This window comes from Scatophagus argus, chromosome 23 (assembly GCF_020382885.2).
Source record: "Scatophagus argus isolate fScaArg1 chromosome 23, fScaArg1.pri, whole genome shotgun sequence".
Classification (NCBI taxonomy): Eukaryota; Metazoa; Chordata; class Actinopteri; family Scatophagidae; genus Scatophagus; species Scatophagus argus.
Window position 1 is genome coordinate 14,979,540 of NC_058515.1, and position 22,524 is coordinate 15,002,063.

Sequence of the window (22,524 nt, forward strand, 5' to 3'; positions counted from 1 at the left end):
TGTAAAGGCTTTTAAATATCTCGCCACTTTTATTCAAATTTTATTCGCATTTCTAGACTAAATTCGTGTACTAAACTTTTTTCCCTTAATGTTTATCTTTTTCTACGTGTTTTTTTAATGAGGTTGCGCAGTAAAAGTACTCACCTTTTCCTGGAAAAAGGATCAGTGCTGTAACTCTATAAAATAACAGTCTATTATTGTAGCTAAAAGACAAAGACACAAAGTGACAAGCACACAGTCTTTGAATTCAAATTATTCAGTGTGAATCACATCATCAAAGCGTCAGGAACAGAACAAGCTGTGAAAAGGTTTTAATGAAAAAATATTTATTTACAGTGTAAACATACAGTCTGTGTACAATCATGACGACAGCGAAAAACATTTTGAAAATCAACAACATGAGATGTGTGTGTGTGTGTGTGTGTTAATCCGGACTTTCTGCCAGTTTTCTGATGTCCTCCAGCAGCTCTGAGAAACACGGCCGACCCTGAGGCCTCTGCAGGAACACCACCGAAGGAGACGGAGGAGAGGAAGAAGAAGAAGAAGAAGAAGAACAGACGGGTTTGAAGTGAAGGTGAGGAACAGGAGGAGGAGGAGGAAGGCGCAGTGGTTAACAAAAGGCTCAGGTAGGTTTTGTTTCTGTTTCATCCCTGATACTTTATCACTAAAGCAAAAACACTGGATGGATGGATGGATGGATGGTTCAGGTACCTCGTGCCAGCAGCGGTACATGATGGCGTAGAGCGCCTGCGAGGCGCGGTGCGGTCGGTACAGCCGGACTCCTCTGGTGATGTCATTAACCACATCCAAGTTGGTGCAGTTTTCAAACGGAGTCCGACCCTCCGAGTAGATCTCCCACATCACCACACCTGCGTGCACACACACACACTTCTTAACTATGGTTAAACCAAATTCCAAACACGACTGCTTTTACTACGACTCCTACATGATGTTTTACACTGAATGCAAAATTGTGTTGTAAATTGACAAACATCGTGTGTGTAATCGTGTGTGTGCCTGTGTTTCTCCGGAATAAGCTCCCATGTTGGTGAAGCGGCCTGTGGTTCCTCACCAAAGGACCAGACGTCGGACTTGCTGCTGTATTTGCTGTAGTGGAGAACTTCAGGAGGAGACCACTTCACGGGGAACTTTGCCCCACTAGAACTGGTGTACTGGTTGTCCAGAACGTACCTGCAAACACGAACTTGGAGTCAGGAGAACAGAAGTGCCAGAGCTGAGACACAACACACTGTTTACTTTCATTAAAGGAGCAGTCTGACATTTCAGGAAGTGTTTTTATTCAAATTTATTTGAGAAGGTCGATAGCAGCCGTATGAGTCATAGATCACCAACATCAAACTTTGGATTGAAGCTTGAGGCGATGCGGCGTGTACCTGGTCATTCCGAAGTCGCTGACCTTCACCACGTTGTACTCATTAACCAGACAGTTCCTGGCAGCCTGGACGGGAGAAAAATACCCAGACGTCTCAGACATCAGAAACTAATAAAGCTGTATGAAAACCCTCTTGGTTTACACGTCATGATAAAACCCAGAAACAGTGACTCACCAGGTCTCTGTGGATGAAACAGTGAGACTCCAGGTACTCCATCCCCTCACAGACATCCTGGCACATGGACAGAAGCCACGCCTCCTTCAGGGACCCGCCCTTCTGCCGGAGGAAGTTCAGCAGGCAGCCGTTCTCCATGAACTCGGCCACGATCAGCAGGGGGCGCTGCTGCAAGCAGACGCCGTACAGCTGCACCAGCTTAGGGTGGCACAGCCTCCTGGGAGAGACGACAAGCAGACGGTTTCACTTGCTCCTGCTGACAACAAGGAAGGTGCCAAAACTCTTTCTCTGCTCTCCGTTTTGTCTTGTCCCGGTCCTCGAACCCTCTCTTCATCCCTTCACCCCCCACTCAGACTTACATCATGACCTTGGCCTCCTCGATGAAGTCCTCCTCGTACATGGCTCCCTCTCTGATGACCTTGATGGCCACTTTCTGCTCAGCCCGCCACTTGCCGAGCTTCACCAGGCCGAACTGCCCGCTGCCCAGCTCCTTCATGAAGGTCAGCTCGCTGGGGTTGATCTCCCACTTCTCTGCAGGACGAAGAAGAGTTAGGTCTCGAATCGGTTTTGCGGCGCGATGCTACGATGCGTGTTGAAGTTCAGGAGGTTGGCGTTTAAACAGTTTATCTCCATAATTCACATTAATGTGAAACGGCAGAGCAGCTTTAAGCGTGTGTTTGTGCGTGTTCATTGATTCACCTGAGCTGAATCCCGACGTGGCAGGAACACACCTTCCCATTGGCCCCACTGCGTACCGCAACCTGGTCACCAGACCTACACACACGTACCAAACTGTAACACATGAGTCCTGACAGACAGCGCTGTAGTCTCGAGCACACGGAGAGCGTGGGGGAGTGTACCTGCTGCGTTGTGTTCGTGGTAGTGTATGACATCAGGTATGGACCCGAAGGTGTGTTTCTCGGCCAGGAAGAACTGCCCCGTGTCGCTGATCTTGATCTGGTAGTGCCGAATGTCCCCGTTAGAACTGCAACAGCACAGACAGCAGAGTGAGAAGCTCGCTTTGCGGCTCAGGATTCATCACACGTGGGAGTCTGTGGCGTGTGTGCTGCTACCTTAACATTTTGGTGTAGACGGAGACGGTGTAGACTCCCTTCTGACTGGACTCTCGCACCACGAAGCCGCCTTCTTTGTCCTGGAAGACCAGAAGAAAGATTCAGGAACATCCCAGAGACACTTACAGTAGACACTATATAGTCTACAGTGTCCATAGTCCGATAGGCGATGTTTTTTCTATTGCTTGTTTTGTCTGACTTACAGTCCAAAGACAGAAGATTTTCATCTTATTGTGACATGAGACAAAGAAAAAGCAGCAAATCAAAACATTTGAGGAGCTGGAACATCAGGCTGATTATTTTCTGTTGACTGACTGATTGATTCAGAAGAAGAAGAAGAAGAAGAAGCGCTTAAACAGACACATAGAGAAATAGACGGGTAGACAGACAGGTAGACAGACAGGTGGGTACCTCCTGTCTCAGCAGCTGCTCTGCTTCTGTCCTGGTGATGTTCTTGCAGTACCACCTTCAGGGAGGAGAAGAAGTCAGTTACTGGTCTGACTGCTTCCTGTACAGCTGATAGCTTCTCTAATGCTAATGTTAGCACAGTCTGATGCTTCAGTTTTCCACAAAGATGAAAAGATGTGAAACGAGACTCACGAGTTTGCTTCAATCCTGTTTTTCTCTGTCACGTAGTTGCTGGGGATGAAGCCTTTATTCCTGACGGAGACAAGCAGGGAGACAACATGAGCTAACCGAAGGTCTGACGGCGGCCATTTTACAACCTGTCGACCAGGTGCTAATGTGCTAGCACTGCCAAAGACAAACACAAAGTCAGTACTTCCTGGTGGTTTGTGGAAATATTACTGGGACAACTTCAATGCTTTGAAACGAATGCTAATGTCAGCATGCTCGCAGGGTGACCAGCAATCTAAAGTGTAATCAATTACATGTCACAGGTAATCTTATCAACGCTGTTAGCACTCAGAGTGCAGCTGAGGCTGATGGGAACATCAGGTCATAAAGTAAAGAAAGGAAACTAAAAGGAAAGCAGAAGATATGAGTTAAGTTTGTAATGTGGGTACAAAGTTTTGTCCATCTTTTAAATGTTGAGCTGCTTCATCTGACCAGTGACAACTCTGACCTGCTGGTGGCGCCAGAGGAAAAGTTAAAACAATCCACAGTGAAGGGAACGTCTGTACGCAACACCTGAAAACTTCAGTGAGAACAAAGGGAAGTACACACACGTTGACCGCCATGGCCGCTGCGTACGTGTGGAAACAGGAAGTGTTTGTGTTGTGTGTTGGTGTGTTCTTGTACCCGTGTTTGTCCTGCGCCCTCCACCACAGCTGGTCCTGCCTGTGGAGGATGATGTACTCTTCTCCCTGTGGACACAACACACCACGTCGTCACACATCGACCTCTCGCTCTGCGCGAGTGTGTGTGCGTGTGTGTGTGTGTGTGTACCTGTTTGAGTGTGAGGTCAGTGTCCTCCTTGGCGGTGAAGTCATACATGGCGACGACGGTTGTCAACCCGTCGCCTTCAGGGTCCTGGTTGTTGGGAGGTGGTAGGGGGAGCTTCCTCCTCGACCTGTCGACCTGAGAGAGAGAGAGAGAGAGAGAGAGAGTGACACACACACACACACACACACACACAAACACACACACATGCTCTGTCCTACCCGACAGGCGTGTCCTGGGTATCGTCGGCTCTGGAAACACAGGGAGGTGCTTCCCTCCAGCTCCATGCGGGTGCTGAACTCCCTGAAGACAATTAGTCAGTCAATCAATCGATCGATCAGTACGTTTGATCGGCACGTACATTTTTGTTTTCACACATCCTGCCCAACACGCGTGACGTGTAATGATGTAATGACGCGGCCACACCACAGTTTTCCTGAATTCACTACAGACCGTTTTCCAAACTCGTCCATAGATATTGATAGTCCAAACTAAGAAGTCAGAGTGAGTGAATTTAACAGGAATGTGTGTGTGTGTGTCAGAGCCCTCGGAGCTCACCTGGTCTGTACGGCACAGCAGCAGCAGAAGACCGAGTGGGAGGAGTGATCTGCAGGAGGAGACGGAGAAGAGCTGGATGAAGACACGCCTCAGTGCACACGAACACACTCAGCGGGGACACTGGACGCACACACTCAGCTCTTAGTGATTCTCTTCACAGCTGTGTTGTGCAGCTGGTGAAACATGTTAGTGACAAACATCTGGATAATGTGGTGTCAGTAATCCGGCACAGACGAGAGGCCTCGTGGATCTTCTGTTTGTCGGTCCATCTGTGTTCTCACACACACACACACACACACACACTCTGACAGACTGTTAACCTGACTGGGTTCAGCCTAATGGGCTGCTTTCCTGCCCGTCGTGGTCTCTTATTGTTTCTCGGTTTCGTTTTAGTTGAACTCTCTGTCTCGGTGGTTTTGAGTAGGAGGTCTTTCTCAGGAAGTGTAGTTTCCTTTTCTGCAGAACAAACACACTCTGTCTGTAAGTGTGTTTCTGTGGACAAGTGAACCTACAGCTGGCTCATTTTCTCACCATAGGCCTTATATGTGTGTGTGTGTGTGTGTGTGTGTGTGTGTGTGTGGTGCAGCATGTCTTCCTGTTTCTGTTCGTGTGCGTTTGAGTTTGACAGCGAGGCTGAACCCAACACGCATGTCCACAAAGCGCCGACTGTCAGGTGATTTAAAGGTGGCTGCCAAAATAAAAGCAGCGTTGGGCCTGTTGGCGTCCCGGAGCCGTGAGGAACAATCAGCCGGTGGTTTGTGGTGAACCGACATCCCATCAATACACTTGCTGTGGTGTTTCTGTAACAGACACGTTCTTTCCTCTTCACTGGGACCGAAAACTTAAGATTTGGGGTTTTGGGTACATGAAGACCAACTCGATAACGCAGCATGTGCATCACACTGACATACAGAGAGTCGCCACCAAGTCCACGAGATCGTCAGGAAGTGAAATAAAGGAGATTATTTCCAATCTGAACGTACTTTTACTTTACTTGAGTATTTGTGTTTCATGCTACTTCACGCTTGTGTTTTCTGGAGTTTTAACTGTCATGTAAAGCCGACAGCACACGACGCAGTGTCTTCTGAGCTGTCCAACCTGTTTTCTACACAAATCGACTTGCACGAAGACGTTTCATTCGGTAATCAGAAGCTGAACTGTGTGTTTGTGCCAGCGAGAGATGGAAGTGAAACTTCACTTCATCTCCTGCCTGTTTGTGTGCTCAGCAGATCAGAGGTGAGACGTTGGCGGGCAGGCGTCTCCGTCGTCCTCGAGCCTTCAGTCTCTGCTGCCACATCTTCAGTGGTTTCAAAGGAGCAGACAGAAGCACGAACGTGTTGCTGCTTTGTCGCCTCGATTTTGAATCTCTTATTGGTTTTAGAGGCGAACAAACTACAGAAAATGTTTCTGAGTGAAGCGTTTGATGGCAGACGTTTAAGACGTGACGTGACTGCTGTTCCCTGCAGCTTCTCGTTCATCTCGCCACACATGACGTGCTGTTATCTTCACTCTGCGTGTTTGTTCTTCGTTTATTCCTGCTTTTCACACCCTGGCTGAGCTGGACATGTCGTCCATTTGTCTTTAGGTTTAGTTTGCTTTGTTAAATCCTCTTCTGTTAGACACCGCTGAGAGTTTAGTGTGCAGATACTGTGGAGCAGGCGCAGGTACTTACTTGAGTGAATCATGATCGACTGTCTCTACGTCCTCTCTTCTCTTCCTCCCTCCTCCTCCTCCTCCTCGTCTTCGATCTCTCTTTCAGGTCGGCGACGATTCTTCTGCGATCGGTCGTATCTGCAGGGTCGATATGATGCAACAGGTTGAGAAACCTTGATTCAATAGGTGACTGACAGAGAGAGAAAGAGAGAGAGAGATGAAGAGAAAGAGAGAGGAAGGTGGGCGGAGGAAGCAGAGGAGGCGAAGGAGAGAGGTGAAGAGCAGAGGACAATGGTGTGAAGAGGAAGACGAGGGGGGGTGAGATGAAGACGAAGACTGATGTTACTCCACGTGTGTCTTTGTGGCCTTCAGCCACGCTGATAAAGTCTGACCTGAAAACATTTGATCGTTCATACCTACAGCGTCTTCACTGAGGGAAGGAGATGAAGGCAAAGAGACGGAGAGGAAGTGAGGGGATGACGTGAACGAAACCACAAAGCATCCGTCTCTCTTTGTGAATAACTGCAGGAAGAAAACACACACACACACACACACACACAGACGGTGCAAAAGTCACCATGCAAAAGTCTTATTTAATGTGGGTAAAATGAGACTGCAAGAGTTAGCAGCCCGGCTAGCAGCCGGTGAGCAGGCAGTCCAAATCCAGTACAAACTTTAATTAGGTGGATTTGCTGAAAGTCCACCAAAGAAAATGCAAATGAATCAAATGATTCCTTTTCCTGCTGTGCCTATCAGGAGTCAGGAGGAGATGAAGTTCTTGTCATTTATAGTCACGTGATTAACTGAGCTGCTGAAGAATATAAACATAAAAGGGGTTTGGATCTTGAAAGAAGGAGGAGGAGGAGGAGGAGGAAGAAGAAGAGAGCGTGTGGGTAATTAAAGCAATGGGATTAATTCAAGCCAGGTGGGGGCAGTATTACAACTTGAGGGAATAACAGCCGAAGAAGACGGCGAAGAAGAAGGAGGCGGAAGTGTGAAAGTTAGCCGTCAGTTTGGCTAAAGTTGTTTGTATGGCGTTGACGTGGTTAGCAAGTTTGTTTGTTTGTTTGTTTGTCTGTCTGTCTGCGCTTTGCTTGGGATGATAGAAGCTGATTTTTGCCATTTTTCGAAGCGGGAGAGACGCGGAGAAGCAGTCGGATGAGTTGGCGGCTTCGCGACATGACGGGATCAAAACAAGGACTTGGAGAAAGGGGGGCGAGGAGCCTGCACGTGCTAAAGGAGAGAGCCCCAGACCACCAGAACCGGACCCCCAAACCTCTCGACCCGATGTCTGTCTGAGGTAAGTCCGTTTGGTGTTGTGTCTGGGTCAGACTGTCAGCTGTCCAGTGAACGCAGCAGAGGGATGCTAACGTAAACACAAGCTGCGCACAGGTGAGCGGAGACGCTAATGTGACAGCGTTTTAACGGGGTCAGCCTGGGCTCGTTGTTTAGCTTCGGTGGACGTCAGAGGCGGCGGAGGCACGCAGATTTCAGCTCACGTCGGTCACTCCGCATCCCGTATTGCGTCTGCTGGACTTGGTGGTGACATGGTTTAAGGTACAGCTGCTGATCGTTGGTTTTCCTCTTCCAGACCGCGGAGCAAACTGACCTGCAGACCCGCCGCAGCTGCCCGCAGCCAGCATGGACTCCATCCACAGGTAAGACCTCACCTGCAACTGTTTTGACAATCGAGTGATCGTTTTGGTCATTTTGCAACAACATTTGCTGCTCCTGACACGTGAGGATTTGCTGCTTTGGTCGAGTGTTTGGGTTTGGGCTGTTGGTTGGACAAAAGAAGCCGGTTGAAGGCGTCGCTTTGGGCCAAGTGTGAGATTGTGATGAGCTTTTTTCACGGTTAATCGCAGTTTAATCGCTAATGAAAATGTTTGTTAGGTTCGGCCGTAATGACATCACACGTTGTTTCCCAAAGATAAAGGTGTGGGTGCGCAGTACGGACAGGTGGAGGGCGCTGGCCGGAGGTCTGTGGTGCGGGGCCGTCTGTAGAGGACGCTCTGCGCGGTCTCCTTCCCGTTTCATGGCAGCATCAGGGGTTCAGTTTGAGGGACAGTCCGACTGTGACCTGAAGTCTGCGCTGTTAGGACTGCGCGTGTGTGTGTGTGTGTGTGTGAGAGAGAGAGAGAGAGAGAGAGAGTGTCAAAAACAGGAACAAATATTAATATAAGGGAAAAATGTTGTGAAATCACGACATGTCAGTGAGCTGTTAAAAACCAGAGGTCCAAAGGCTTGGCTACACCTGCTGTATTACCTGTTAAGGTGTGCGGGTGACGGTTCAGGTGCGTGAAATCACGTGAGGGAGCAGAGTATGAGTTCGGTTGCAGCCAGCGGACAGCAGACGGACCGCTTGACTGGTCTGTGGGTGCGGCGTTCAAGACTGATGGAAATCCTGCTTTCAGCGATTTCGACCAGTGCTCTTTTCCTATCCGCATCCACGCTCGGTTGAAATCTCAGATGTTGGAGCGTCCCTGAACGCATCACGGTCAGGTTTTGATTTCAGCGGTTGGTTCTTGCTGATTTTACTTTGTGATGGAACTGCTGCTGCTTCTAACAATAACAACAATAACGATGATAATAATAATAATAATTATAGACACAGTGGGGCCTTGAAAGCGGTGAAGCGTGGCCACGGGGAATTTCAAGAGTCAGATTAGAAAAAAGTAAAATAAAGAAGTGAAACCCGCCGCTGGCTGGCACTGAAGAAGTGATGGTAGAACGTGTGGTTTTTGTTAGAAAGTGGTCGTAGACGAAGTTTAAGGCGGTTTAAAATATTTTACGAGCTTCAGTCCTGTTTTGGTGTCATATCACGGGTCAGTATCGAGCTGAACCTGAACCCGAACCTGCCCTCACAAACGTCCTCGTGCTCAGGTAACGGCCAAACGTCTACAAGACGTGTCTCCGTGGGCTCTGAGGGCGTGTCCCCTTCGAAAAAACAAAGTAGGACGTTTGGAGTGAGTCTGATGTCTTGTAGGTCGCGCTGTTTGTGATCTGAGCTGCGTTTGCGTTTGACAGTCAGCTCGGCAGACCACACACACACACGCACACACACACACACACACACGCACGCACGCACACGCACGCACGCAACGCGTTCACGCTGCAGCAGATCGTCGATATTTTTCCACTGTGCCGTGTGACTCGTTATGCTAGTCAAATGATCTCATACACCACTGACCTCTTCCTCTGACACACACACACACGCACACACACACTCTGCGGGTAGAGCTGTATACCAGGAAGCTGTGTGTGAGTGGGTTTCAGTGTGTCCGCCTCCTTCGCTTCATTTCCTGAGTCCTGCTCCTCAGACTCACAGCGACATGGGAGTCGATCGCGCGCTGATGACTAAATAAAGTGGAAAATGCGGAGTGAAGGTAAGCGACGCGCTCACTCACTAATACTTACGTTTACTAATGTCGTTTTTCACTCTTCGCATGACCCGGAACGAGGCGACGTGAAGCCCACGGTCGTGTTGAGGTGTGTAGACGTGTTGTTGTACCGCCACTCATGCTGGTGTGACGCGGATCCACCTGTGAGCAGGTGTGCAGGGCGCGCACGTTTGCTCGTCGCTTCCGTCTGCTGCCTCGACCTTCTGTCGGACGCGCTAAAACGCCAATAAATCTGTGCGTTTGGAAGAAGTACTGTGATATTTCACTGCAGTCAGGGTCGTAGTACTACATTGTAGTAGTGTGAGTAGAAGTTCTACATTCCAGACTGCAGTGACAGCGTGTAAGAGCAGTCAGCACTTACAGCATCAGAAGTCAAAGTACGTGCAGGTCGTCCCAGTTCAGGTTCATTTCTTTTAAATCACTGGACTGTAATACTGCTGACTGATAGGGGAAGCTGCGCTCATTGTAATGCGTCGCCATTTTTCTGGTTTATTAATGTTTTTGTAGGTCATTAAGGTGATAAATGTATTGATTATTATTTCATTTAGGTGAAAAGCTACAGTACAGGCTTCCAGAACGTGTTAAAGTAAGATAAAAAAGGAAACCCCCCCACCGTATGTGACTTCCTGGACACTTAGAATAAAAGTAAGCAGGATTAGTTTGTGTTTCTGAATGCATCATAATGAAATCCAGCGTGGTGCGTTTGATTGTCCGTGCTGATGTTTACGGGCAGACTGCATGAGAAAACGGTCACGGCCTCGACGCGGTGGTCTTCCTTGTCGTGTATCGGCAGGCCTGAGGGTCAGTTAGGGAGCGACGGCTGAAACGTGAACGCGGTGGAACATGTGATCGGATTGGTGGGCTCGTGGGCTCACTCTGCGAGCACATATTTCCTGATCTGCTTCCTCTCGGGTCATGTAATTAGCACAGCTCCGTGTCATGTCGAAAAGAAAACGGAGAAAGCACTGAGTGATTTTGTCCTCTTCTGAAATAATTTGCTGTTCCAGGATCCTGGCTGATTATCATTAGGAAGACTAATTGATCATTGAGTGATTAGTTTTGGCTGGGAGAGTAAATAAATATTGTGTTACTGCACCTCACTCGGGTGGTTATGATCGTGTGGAAAGCAGCAAGTTAAGCCTTTGATGGTAAGTCAACTTTTTCAGTCTGGCGTGCTGCCTTCACCTGCCTGCAGTGCAGTCAGTACAGCCTGCAAGCAAAGAGATTTAAGTGAAGATAAAAATCAACAGAAAGGCCGTGGAAATGAAATTAAAAGCGATCGCTCAGGTGGAGTTAAGTGAGTGTCGGTCCTCCTTCAGGGCACAGCAGGACACGAGGACCAAACCTAAAACCTCACAGCGAGTTTCCTTCAGAGGAGACGCGTAGTCCCTCTTATCTCTGTTCAAGTTTTATTTTGTCAGCATCTGTGTGGAAACGACTTCCTGTGTGCGACCGCCTGCTGACACACACTTAATTCTTCTTCTTCTTCTTCTTTGAAACCACACTCTCTGCTCAGTGAGGCCACACTTTGATTTCTGGGCTGCCACTTGCGATTATTTCCATTATCGATCAATGTGCTGATTATGTTGAAGTTCGTGATGAAGTCCGTTCCTTCTTTGACAGAAGCTGTGGAATCAGTCGGAGTCGTCATGTTTTCTGTCTTCCCGTTGTTGGTTTTCTCTTAAACTTGAAGTGAACTGATGGTTTTGGCCTGTTGGTGGCAGCAGAGGACGAGCAGCTCGTAAAGTTGTTTGGGCTAACTTTTCAGTGGCCTTGTTGTTGTGTTCAGTTCTGCAGCTCATAGCAGCGAGCGAACCAAAGCACTGAAGGTGCGGACCAGACAACCAAAGCGACGTGCTGAAAGATGCTGAACGGCGTGTGTTCTTCTCCTCCTCAGGTCAGCTCCAGCCCGCTGGGTTCTGACGGCGTCCACCAATGGCTTGAGGCTGTGGGCGGGGCCAGGATGAGTGCTGAGCTGCTACTGGAGGAGACGCTCATCAAGCGTTCGCAGCAGAAGAAGAGGACATCACCGCTGAACTACAAGGAGCGACTGTTTGTCCTCACCAAGAGCAGGCTGACGTACTACGACGGAAGAGCTGAGGTCAGTCCCATTTCGTTCTTTGTAACGGAGAAAGACAAACGTTAAGTGGAATTAGAGTTGGCGTGTTGTGTTTAGGTTACACTGAGTTGTCATAAGATGTTCAGTTTGGCGATAAGAATCGCAGTCATAAGCTGATCAAATACGCCAGTGAAGGAAGTGACAGTTTCTGTTTAAGCTGCAGATGAGTTCACCTTCATGTGCAGGACACAATGAGATACGATCCAACACAAAGTCAGGCTGTAGTTTGTGCAGTTGATTCACATTTAGAAAAGCACCACGAGGAAACCCCAAACTGCCGCTGACGTGTCGTCTCCGTCAACAGAAGAAGTTCAGAAGAGGCTCCATCGAGCTGAGCCGCATCCGATGTGTGGAGATCGTGAAGAACGGAGGAGGAGTCATCCCCTGCCAGAACAAGTACCCCTTTCAGGTAGGAACGCTCAACAAGCGCCGCTCCTCTGTCACGTGGCGCCGCTCTGGGCCTTTCCTCGGAGCGCAGCGCAGGTTTATGTCAACCTACGAAGTCTGTTTCTTTTTGTGTGTGTTCATCCCCAAAAAGAGGTGAGAAAGTCGACGCAGGTTGGTAACAAACCTTCAGTGTGGATGAGCTTAACTGGTGAAGGAAATGAAAGTGAACAGTGGTTGTGGCTGCACCACATGATTGATGAAGCTCTCTGTCAGTCGCTACATGTATGATGGCAGTCTGGTTTTTGACCCTTTCCACAAGTCAGTGTTATCACGGGATCCAGACGGCCACACGGGAGCTTTCAGCCGCATGTCACAGCCTTCATCAGCTGATGAAATGTCGCCCGAAACCTTCCTGAGCGAGCGGACTCTGCGTTGGGATTTATTTGTGACTCATGAATGCACTTTGAAGCTCAGCTTAGCTTAGCTTGTAATCGACCTACAAACAGAGAGGCAGGAGGGGAATGATGGGACATGTAGTCTGAATGTGAAGCGGTGACACGTGTTCTAACCACCGTCCGTTTGTGTCCAGGTGGTGTACGACACCAACACGCTCTACGTCTTCGCTCCGAGCCACAGCAGCCGAAGCCTGTGGGTCCAGAGCCTCAAAGAAGGTCAGTAGCTTTTCTGTGTTTTTTCCACTGAACACGAGCAGCAGGTGAGCATGTGGAGGAGTCACATCACACTTCAAACTGGTGCAAAGATGTTTTCACACCTCAAACCACATTTCTGAAACTGGTTTTCACACACGGGTCAGAGCTGAGCGGCCCCCGCTGTTTCCATCAATCTTACTGAGACTTTGTGGATGTGAATTTCCACCTGGGAGGTGGCGTTCAGACAGGTGAGAGGAGGTCAGGGTCATCACCGTGTTGTCTTCTCACGTGTCGTTTTAATGTGAGAGATGCTGAGAGGACGCGGTGACAGAGGACAGGGACAGGTGCAGGCTGGTCACTGTTTGACCTGTTGTTAGACACGCAGCAGACACGCAACCGCTGTTATGGCACGCAACCGCGATGCTCATGTCGGAGTCAACCCGACTTCCCGAGGATGTGAAATCGCTGACGTAAGTGGAAATAATCCAAAAACAGAGAATGCTCAGGGTTTTGTTGTCTTCGGTGTCAAAGTGATCCAGTGGTCCCGGTGTGGCATCTTACTCAAGCTTCCAATTAGCAAAGTGTGAGCAAGCACAGGGTCAAAGTGAGGTTGCAGCCTGTAGCGTAGCTCAGTTAGTCATTGTTGGACTTCCTGTCCGCGAAGCCAGAAGCCCCGGGAGGCGTCGCACGACCGACACCTTGGCTGAAGTCATCTGCTGCATTTATTTGGTAAACTTTAATTTTCCTTCACTGTTTAACGAGCGTTAACTGCCGCGGGACACACGTGTGGGATTGTCAGGCAGGAGCGTGACTTCCTGAACTCGTGGTAGCTGCAGCTGCTTCATGATTTACCCTGCAAGGGAACACATGACTGCTTGCTAACAGGTTTCTGAAGCCTGACTGTTGTGTTGGCGGCTCGTTTCTGCAGGCCCCAAGTGGCCATAAGAGTGTGTTCTGACAAGTTTCCAGATGTGACATGAAATCGCCTCACTGAGTAATGAATGTGTTGTTGTCGCGTTGTGTGCGTTCAATGTGTCATTCACTAAAGCTTTTGTTTCCTGGAGTCTCAGGAGAGGGGGTTGTTGAAACCGTCTCCGGCTCTCACAAAGTCTAACGAAGCGATGACTCCAGACTGTCATTTCTGTGTGCAGAGATCAAAGGCAACGCTGTGGTCCTGGCCAAGTTTCACCCTCAGTTCTGGCAGGAAGGCGCGTGGCTCTGCTGTCGCCAGGTGGAGAAACTGGCTCCGGGCTGCGAGGAGTACAACCCGTTTGGAGACAGTAAGAAATGGGACCTGTTCAGAGTTATTCCACTGTGCAGTAATACTGAGTGGCGCTGTCAGAAGTACTACAGTAAAGTGGAAGGTGAACGTTTTGTAAGTGACATGTTTGATGTGAAGATATCCTTAAATATGAAGTGTAAAGCACCTGTTTGAGCTCATAGCTTAGCCTCTGGAGCTTCACAGACACTTTCTAAACACATGAAGTAGTGTTGTTATGTAAATCAAAGTACTTTTAGTCATTTGGCTCCAGTTGAATTGCATTCAGTGGCTCCACGTTTATGAAGGCTTTAAAGTTTCGAAATTCTGCAGCACCTTGCTGAAGTCACTGTAGTCTGAACTATAGATAGTACGGTAATTATATATAGCCTAAAAATGAAAGTGAAGTGAAGAAAAAGCAGAAATGGAACTGCTCAAGTGAAGTCCATCAAACCAGTTCATATGTTGAAGTAGTTGAGGTATTGGGCAAAATCATCAGCAGCAATGTAAGTTGTGGTACTGAAACACACAAAGGCAGGAGCTTGATGTTTTCACAGTGAAGGTTTTGTATGTAAAAATAGATGGTAGTTGGTATTGCGACCAGGATATTTTTTGCTCTGTGGTACGAGATGTGCTCGATTCACCAAGTGTGACAGAGAAACAGGAAATGACAGCGGTGGTGTTAAATCTAAACCTGTGTCAGTCAGTGATGGCTGTGACGGGACAATAAGGTGCAGTTGTACATCTCCAGGATCTCCAGGAGTAATGCAACAACATGACGGTCAAATCAGAGGTCAGAGGTCACCGTGACCTCACAGCCCAGATGGTAGCTAAAGATGAAACTGTTTCTGTTCCTCTTTTGTAGTTTCCAGAAAACCTTTACCCCCAATTCCTGGTAGGGAGCCAAGAAACGAGAGGGTAACCACACACACACACACACACACACACACTCTACATAGACTTTCATCAGTTCTCTATAGAACCCTAATGTTAACCTGAACCCAGAGGTAAACCAGGTATTCATCCTCAAATGTAATGTTTTACAAAGCTTGGATTCAACATTTGAAAGGTGAATCCCTGCAGTGGGAGTAACACACACACACACACACACACACACACACACACACACACGAGTGATTAATGTATGTTGTCCCTCTTCCTCCTCATCCAGCGGCGACCCCCTCCTCCTCCTCTCCCCAGTGATGAGGATGAGGATGTGGACGAGGACGACGATGAGGAGGAGGAGGAGGAGGAGGTGGTGGTGGTGGCGCTGTACGACTTCCCTGGCACCGAGCCGCATGACCTGAGTCTGGTCAAAGGAGGCGAGTACGTCATCCTGGAGAAGAGCGACGTCAACTGGTACAAGGCGCGCAACAAGTATGGGTGAGTGTGGCTTCAGTGAGGTACATTAATCCTGAGGGATGCCAGTGTGACATTTAGGGACTGTAGGTCGTCCCAAACTGTATTGGAGAGGAAGTCCACAGGGCCTGTTGAAAGACTGACGTTAAGCTGTTGTTGTTAGTTGGCAACACCAGTCCTGTAAGCATGTGAGCTGCAGCAGAACTTGTTTTGTGTGTGTGTGTGTTGACGTGGTGTGTCCTTGTGTGTTGTCTGTGTCTCACAGCGAGGAAGGCTACATTCCAAGTAACTATGTGACAGAGAAGAAGTCTGGAAACATGGCGCAGTTTGTGTGAGTGTGTCCATCATGTCGCTGCAGACGATCCACATTAATCCACAGTTTATGAAGCGGCCGATGTGTCAGAGTACACGTTACATCTGCTGTATGTTGTACAGAGCACAAGTACACCCTCTGTATGTGAGGACTGTCCTGAGCATGTCCTCCGAGGGATGTCCTTGGTGTCATGTGTGGGGAGAAAGTGTGTGTAAAATGAACAGAGATCTTAACAGAGCCTTTAATATGTGATGGTGATTGGTCTGTTTATGTGTTGGTTGTAGCTGGTACAGTAAACATGTCAACAGGAACAAGGCAGAGGAGCTGCTGAGGAAGGAGGTGAGCTGTGGTCCCCTCTCTCTACTGTGCTTCTCTGTACTTTCTAAGTGTTGTTTGTGGCATAAGTCCCTGCAGTTGTCAGCGAACACACCCCTCCTCCTCCTCCTCCTCCTCCTCCTCCTCCTCCTCCTCTTCCTCCTCCTCCTCTTTCCCAGTGTTTATGAATTAGTGACTGTGTGTGTTATTGCAAAGTTTCTGTTACTGACACGGGAACAAACTGCTGTTTGTGTGTGTGTCGCCCCCTGCAGGACAAAGAAGGAGCCTTCATAGTCAGAGATTCCAGCACTGCAGGAACCTACACTGTGTCTCTGTATGCCAAGTCTGCCGCAGGGTACTGACGCTGTTCTCTCCCAAACTGCAAATCCCAGTTGCTTTACTGTTGATGATTGTTATGTTTGCGTGTTGTAGTTTCAGTGAGTTAGGGAAATGTCTCCTGGCTTTTTGGACCTTGAATGTTGTGAAAGGGTACATGTGAGAAGTTGTAGGTCAACAAAGCTGAAAGAGGGACTCTGCAGACCTCAGCTAATATTTAGTTGTTGTGTGCTTGTAGGGATGGAGGCGCTGCCATCAAACATTATCACATCAAGGAAAGCCAAACGGTGCCCAGACAGTTTTACCTGGCCGAGAAACACCAGTTTGGTACCATCCCCGAACTGATCGAGTACCACAAGCACAACGCGGCAGGTGAGCAACACGTGACACTGAATGGGTGGTGAGCAGGCAGCTCCAGCAGTAAGCAGTGAAAGTAATGTGGAGGGCAGCCTGGTGAAGCTTGTCATGCGAGTGTGGAAACACGCTTATGTATGTTCTGTAAGTGCATGTGCCGCAACGTGTTGTTTATTCTGCTGTCCTCATCTCAGGTCTTGTGGCCAGGTTGAGGTATCCTGTAGGGAAACTGGACAAGTCTGCTCCTTCCACTGCTGGCTTCAGCTACGGTGAGTCCTGTGACAGGTCAGCTGAGTGGCAGTCCGTCTCTTTATGTTGTCTGTCCTCACCTTTGTCTTGTGTGTGTGTGTGTGTTCGTGTGTTTGTGTGTTTGTGTTCCTCCCTCCCCGCAGAGAAGTGGGAGATCAACCCCAGCGAGCTGACCTTCATGAAGGAGCTGGGCAGCGGGCAGTATGGCCAGGTGAGGCTGGGCAAGTGGAGGGCTCAGCATAAAGTGGCCATCAAGGCCATCAGAGAGGGAGCCATGTACGAGGAGGACTTCATCGAGGAGGCCAAGGTCATGATGTAAGTCTGAGGGGGGGGTGAAGTGAGTGAGGTGAAGGAGAACACGAGAATGAAGGCAGCAGTATGAGATATCCTGGAGGATGTGTTGGTGGCAAGTTATGTGCTGCCCTCTGCTGGAATGTGTGAGGAATACAATGTCATGGTTTCCAAAGTGCAGCGGTGAAGTAAGTGGGGATGGACAGGAAGACTTGTTGCCTTTGTGAGTGTTTGTATGTGCCTGTGAGCACTTTGGGTCACTGAGTGTACTTTGAAAGGTGAGGTTTGTGTTGTGTGGTGTGAGAACGTTCTGTTTGAGAGGGCTGACTGTAGTAAACATAGCTTAAGCAGAAAGCATAGATGTGGACGTGTGACTTTGACATGTTTGGAAGTTGGCCAAACTACAGTGTTTGTGTGTGATATGTGTGTCCTCCAGGAAACTGTCCCACCCTAAGCTGGTTCAGCTGTATGGAGTGTGCAGCCAACACAAGCCCATCTACATTGTGACGGAGTTCATGGAGCATGGCTGCCTGTTGAATTTTCTCAGGCAGCGGCGTGGCAGCTTCAGCCTGGGTTGTCTGCTGAGCATCTGCCTGGACGTATGCGAGGGCATGGAGCACTTGGAGGCCAATGGCTTCATCCACAGAGACCTGGTAAGCTTGTGCAGGTCAGCCAGAGTGGCCGTGCATTGCCGCAGTAGGCGCTGATGTGTTGTGTTGCCTTGTGTGTGAGTTTGTAAAGCTGTGAGAAGGTAAGTCAGTGTTGAAATCAGTATGGGGAGTGTCACTTCTGTGGTTTTCCAGCAAAGTGTGGTCATTGGGGGGGGGGGGTGGATCAGAAAAGGCAGCGAGACTGCTGGTCAATGGAGAAACTGAGGTGCTGACACTGAAGCTGAAATGCTAGTAGGACAGCCAGACTGTGTGTGTGTGTGTGTGTGAGAGAGAGAAAGAATGTGAGTGAGTTGCAGGATTGTGTGGGGGGGGGTGCTTATTTACTGTTTGTGTTGTGTTTTGCAGGCTGCCAGGAACTGTTTGGTGAGCGACTCCCTGGTGGTGAAGGTGTCAGACTTTGGCATGGCCAGGTGAGACTGTGATCTTGATGTTAGGGGGCTGTGCAGGTGGGCTGAGTGTTCCCAGTGGAGCTAACCTATGGATGTGTGCTTTGTAGGTACGTGTTGGATGACCAGTACACCAGTTCTTCGGGTGCAAAGTTTCCAGTGAAGTGGTCGGCCCCTGAAGTTTTCAACTTCTGCAAATACAGCAGCAAGTCAGATGTGTGGTCCTATGGTAGGAGTAGTGGAGGCAGGAAAGAATGGGATTGGGGGGGGGGGGGGTTGAAGTGATGCTCATGTTGCAGGTGTGACTGTGCACAAGGAGTGTGTTGTTGTTGTTGTGGTGAGAATGTTGTGGCTGCTGCTCCTCCCCCCTCTCCTCCCTTCCATCCCGTTGTCTCCCCCTGGTGTGCTGCTGTTGTTGTTGTTGTTCATGGTGTGGGAGTGGAAGGCTGTGGAGTTGTAGCTGGTAATTGGTTAATTGGTTAATTGATTTATTTGTGCAGAGATTGATATTGTGTTTTGTGTGACAGGTTTTGTATGTATGGCTTTGTAGTTGTGAGTTTGCAGCTCATGTGAGTTGTGTGTGAGTTTGCAGGTGTGCTGATGTGGGAGGTGTTCACAGAGGGCCGAATGCCTTTTGAGCAGAATGCGAATCACGAGGTGGTTAGGTTGGTCACCCAGGGCCAGCGACTGTACAGGCCCAAAATGTGTCCTCCTGACCTGTTTGACATTATGCTGCTATGTTGGCATGAGGTGAGAGCTGGTGAAGATGATATGTGTGTGTGTGTTGTGTGTTCTTTGTTTTTGTGTGAGATTGTGAGTAAGTGTAGATCTGTAACCCTACCCCTAAGTGTACCCCTACCCCTATGTCCACAACCCTACCCCTAAGTGTACCCCTACCCCTATGTCCACAACCCTACCCCTAAGTGTACCCCTACCCCTATGTCCACAACCCTACCCCTAAGTGTACCCCTACCCCTATGTCCACAACCCTACCCCTAAGTGTACCCCTACCCCTATGTCCACAACCCTACCCCTAAGTGTACCCCTACCCCTATGTCCACAACCCTACCCCTAAGTGTACCCCTACCCCTATGTCCACAACCCTACCCCTAAGTGTACCCCTACCCCTATGTCCACAACCCTACCCCTAAGTGTACCCCTACCCCTATGTCCACAACCCTACCCCTAAGTGTACCCCTACCCCTATGTCCACAACCCTACCCCTAAGTGTACCCCTACCCCTATGTCCACAACCCTACCCCTAAGTGTACCCCTACCCCTATGTCCACAACCCTACCCCTAAGTGTACCCCTACCCCTATGTCCACAACCCTACCCCTAAGTGTACCCCTACCCCTATGTCCACAACCCTACCCCTAAGTGTACCCCTACCCCTATGTCCACAACCCTACCCCTAAGTGTACCCCTACCCCTATGTCCACAACCCTACCCCTAAGTGTACCCCTACCCCTATGTCCACAACCCTACCCCTAAGTGTACCCCTACCCCTATGTCCACAACCCTACCCCTAAGTGTACCCCTACCCCTATGTCCACAACCCTACCCCTAAGTGTACCCCTACCCCTATGTCCACAACCCTACCCCTAAGTGTACCCCTACCCCTATGTCCACAACCCTACCCCTAAGTGTACCCCTACCCCTATGTCCACAACCCTACCCCTAAGTGTACCCCTACCCCTATGTCCACAACCCTACCCCTAAGTGTACCCCTACCCCTATGTCCACAACCCTACCCCTAAGTGTACCCCTACCCCTATGTCCACAACCCTACCCCTAAGTGTACCCCTACCCCTATGTCCACAACCCTACCCCTAAGTGTACCCCTACCCCTATGTCCACAACCCTACCCCTAGCTGTGTAACCCCTACCCCTAATTGTAACTGTAACCCTAACCCTAGAGGATAGTAGTGGGGGTTTGAGCAATGTTACTTGTGTTTGTGCAATGAGGACTGCCAGCCCCCGGCGCGCCGGCCGTGCGCGTGTGGCCGTGGCCCCCGCGGGCCCGGACGCCGGCGTGTCCTGGGGGGGCCGAGTAGGGTGTCTCCGAACCGGGCTCCTTACGCAGTATGTTGTGCTGTTTCTACTCTACTGGTCAGCGACTGCGTAAGGAGCCCGGTTCGGAGACACCCTACTCGGCCCCCCCAGGACACGCCGGCGTCCGGGCCCGCGGGGGCCACGGCCACACGCGCACGGCCGGCGCGCCGGGGGCTGGCAGTTCATTCACACCCTGTCTCATACTCTTCCTATGCTTCACAGAAACCTGAGGAGAGACCATCCTTCTCTGACCTGTGTCAGCACATCTCCAATGCCCTGGAGGGAGACAGCACCACCTAGGGTTAGGATTAAAGCTGACACCTCACAACTATCTTACACTTAATGCCTCCACACACAGGCACGCTGACAGCACACACCTCATCCACCACTTACCCAACTTGGACCTTCCTTCCCACCACCCCCCCCACAGGCACAGCCACTGCCAACACTCCCGCATCCCAGCTCACAGACGACACAATCACCCCAAACGGGACACGAAGCCACCAACACTGCGTACTAAACAGTGGGACACACACCACTGCTTCACACAAATGCCTCACCATGACTACCACTATCTGCTGTCCAGAAATTTTCTACTACTCCTGTATGTAACCAATAAAACCACTGCAACCTCCACAACTGCCTTGCCTCCACCTGTCTTTGTATGCTCACATGCACTCCCACTACACACCATCACATTACAAACCTCCACACACACTTTGCTCTGTCCACACACTCTTGGCCACAAACCTCAACCCACACAATCATTCCCCATAACAACACCCCTTCTTTGGCCCACAATACACTCTGACTAAAACTTAACACCTTCCACCACTTGCACATCACACTGACTCCACTAAGCCTGGCCACTAACACTGCTACTCACACACTCCAATCCAGCACATTTTCCTTCACCATTTCACCTGACACACTGCTGCACACTTGCCACTCACACCTTTGCACACACCTTCCCCATGACTTCTTCTCACACATACAACTACTGTTCAGTACTACAACACATCACACACACCTCACCACAGCACTACAAACACCATCCTTGTCACTGCACTTTCAGGCACAACATGTGAACAGGACACCACTGACTCCCAAAACACACACTCATTCAGCCACACTCACAACACCTTTCCTGGCATTAGTGAACTCTAACAACCCCTACACTTGAACCACACCACACTTTACTCACACTCAGACATGGCTCTGCATGCTACCGCTGACCTCATGACACCACAAACTTCATTCACTAACACATTCTCCCACTTCAATGACACCAACACTTCTCCACACAGTTCACACTTACTCTGTCAACTTACACCAGCTTCACTCTCACCAGACCAATCACACACACACAAAATCTACTACCACCACACCACAGACACCGCTTACACAAAAACACACTTACCACACACTTAACACACACACTTACCTCCACACTTCTGCCCCCCCCCAACCCACTTAGCTACAGCAGTTTCTTGTGTGACTATACTGATTTCAAAAAATAACAACAACACTACAAGGGCAACATGCACCACAGTGTTTAATTTCTAGACATATATACACAGAACCAGACTACAGCAAACTGCTCATAAGTGTGCCGCACTGACTGAGCACTTCATCTCATTTTTACACTCCTCTACACATGGAAGCAAAACAGTCTGTGTACAATAAAAGGCAGTGGCCCATTTCAGGAAATTAGGACTGGGTGTAATCCACTGTTGCAATCCACATCTCATCCTGCCATCTTTTTTATACCCGGGAAGTTATTTACAATGGGGCTTTAACAGCACTTTCACCAGGTCATTGCTTGGTCACTATAACACTACAACAACTAAGGCTACATACTAATCACATCAAGTACAAAGGAAAAGTATAACATTATCTTACTTTTACTACTAAACATAAAAAAAACCCCATCACAACAGAAACTCCACCTTCTCCATGACCAACACCATTCCCCCAGCAGCCTCATCTTACCACTACGGTTCACACCACATCACACGTGTCACAGGTCACTACAGGCCCTACATCACCAACATGATCAGAAACACAGTCAATAGCACACATAGCAAGCACCCACTGGGACCATAGCATTCCACCTAAACACAACAAC

The 22,524-nt window shown here is 49.3% G+C and overlaps 2 protein-coding genes across 4 annotated transcripts; one reads left to right on the forward strand and one right to left on the reverse strand.

Moving 5' to 3' along the window:
• Window positions 1-305: 305 nt before the first annotated feature.
• txk (TXK tyrosine kinase) lies at window positions 306-6,948 on the reverse strand. Its single transcript, XM_046380132.1, has 17 exons — window positions 6,670-6,948; window positions 6,273-6,443; window positions 4,601-4,649; window positions 4,264-4,345; window positions 4,049-4,180; window positions 3,902-3,966; window positions 3,242-3,301; window positions 3,053-3,107; window positions 2,642-2,721; window positions 2,429-2,553; window positions 2,268-2,342; window positions 1,928-2,099; window positions 1,569-1,785; window positions 1,395-1,459; window positions 1,073-1,191; window positions 712-869; window positions 306-496 (listed from the first exon to the last, which is right to left on the reverse strand). The coding sequence occupies exons 2-17, from the start codon at window positions 6,283-6,285 to the stop codon at window positions 425-427; spliced, it is 1,539 nt and encodes a 512-aa protein (XP_046236088.1). The 5' UTR covers window positions 6,286-6,443; window positions 6,670-6,948; the 3' UTR covers window positions 306-424.
• Window positions 6,949-7,148: 200 nt separating this feature from the next.
• Window positions 7,149-21,035, forward strand: tec (tec protein tyrosine kinase). 3 transcript variants are annotated; one of them, XM_046380088.1, is made up of 20 exons: window positions 7,150-7,298; window positions 7,386-7,553; window positions 7,845-7,911; window positions 11,552-11,755; window positions 12,078-12,182; window positions 12,750-12,831; window positions 13,962-14,090; window positions 14,934-14,986; window positions 15,240-15,451; window positions 15,693-15,758; window positions 16,025-16,079; window positions 16,328-16,410; window positions 16,630-16,763; window positions 16,940-17,014; window positions 17,138-17,309; window positions 17,722-17,938; window positions 18,302-18,366; window positions 18,453-18,571; window positions 18,935-19,092; window positions 20,619-21,035. In XM_046380088.1, the coding sequence occupies exons 1-20, from the start codon at window positions 7,285-7,287 to the stop codon at window positions 20,694-20,696; spliced, it is 2,256 nt and encodes a 751-aa protein (XP_046236044.1). In that variant the 5' UTR covers window positions 7,150-7,284; the 3' UTR covers window positions 20,697-21,035. The 3 variants fall into 3 exon arrangements, with proteins under 3 accessions (XP_046236045.1, XP_046236044.1, XP_046236046.1); XM_046380089.1 differs by lacking the exon at window positions 18,935-19,092 and having other exon boundaries at window positions 7,149-7,298; XM_046380090.1 differs by lacking the exons at window positions 7,150-7,298; window positions 7,386-7,553; window positions 7,845-7,911 and adding an exon at window positions 9,480-9,639.
• The last annotated feature ends 1,489 nt before the right edge of the window (window positions 21,036-22,524 follow it).

What these genes read in the sequence shown, in the direction of transcription:
- txk (XM_046380132.1), bottom strand. An exon ending in AACAGGATTGAAGCAAACTC is followed by an intron (nt 3,108 to 3,241) that starts GTGAGTCTCGTT and finishes TCCTCCCTGAAG; the next exon opens with GTGGTACTGCAAGAACATCA. An exon ending in CACGTCGGGATTCAGCTCAG is followed by an intron (nt 2,100 to 2,267) that starts GTGAATCAATGA and finishes TTCGTCCTGCAG; the next exon opens with AGAAGTGGGAGATCAACCCC.
- tec (XM_046380088.1), top strand. An exon ending in AGCATGGACTCCATCCACAG is followed by an intron (nt 7,912 to 11,551) that starts GTAAGACCTCAC and finishes TCTCCTCCTCAG; the next exon opens with GTCAGCTCCAGCCCGCTGGG. An exon ending in AGGAGCTGCTGAGGAAGGAG is followed by an intron (nt 16,080 to 16,327) that starts GTGAGCTGTGGT and finishes CGCCCCCTGCAG; the next exon opens with GACAAAGAAGGAGCCTTCAT.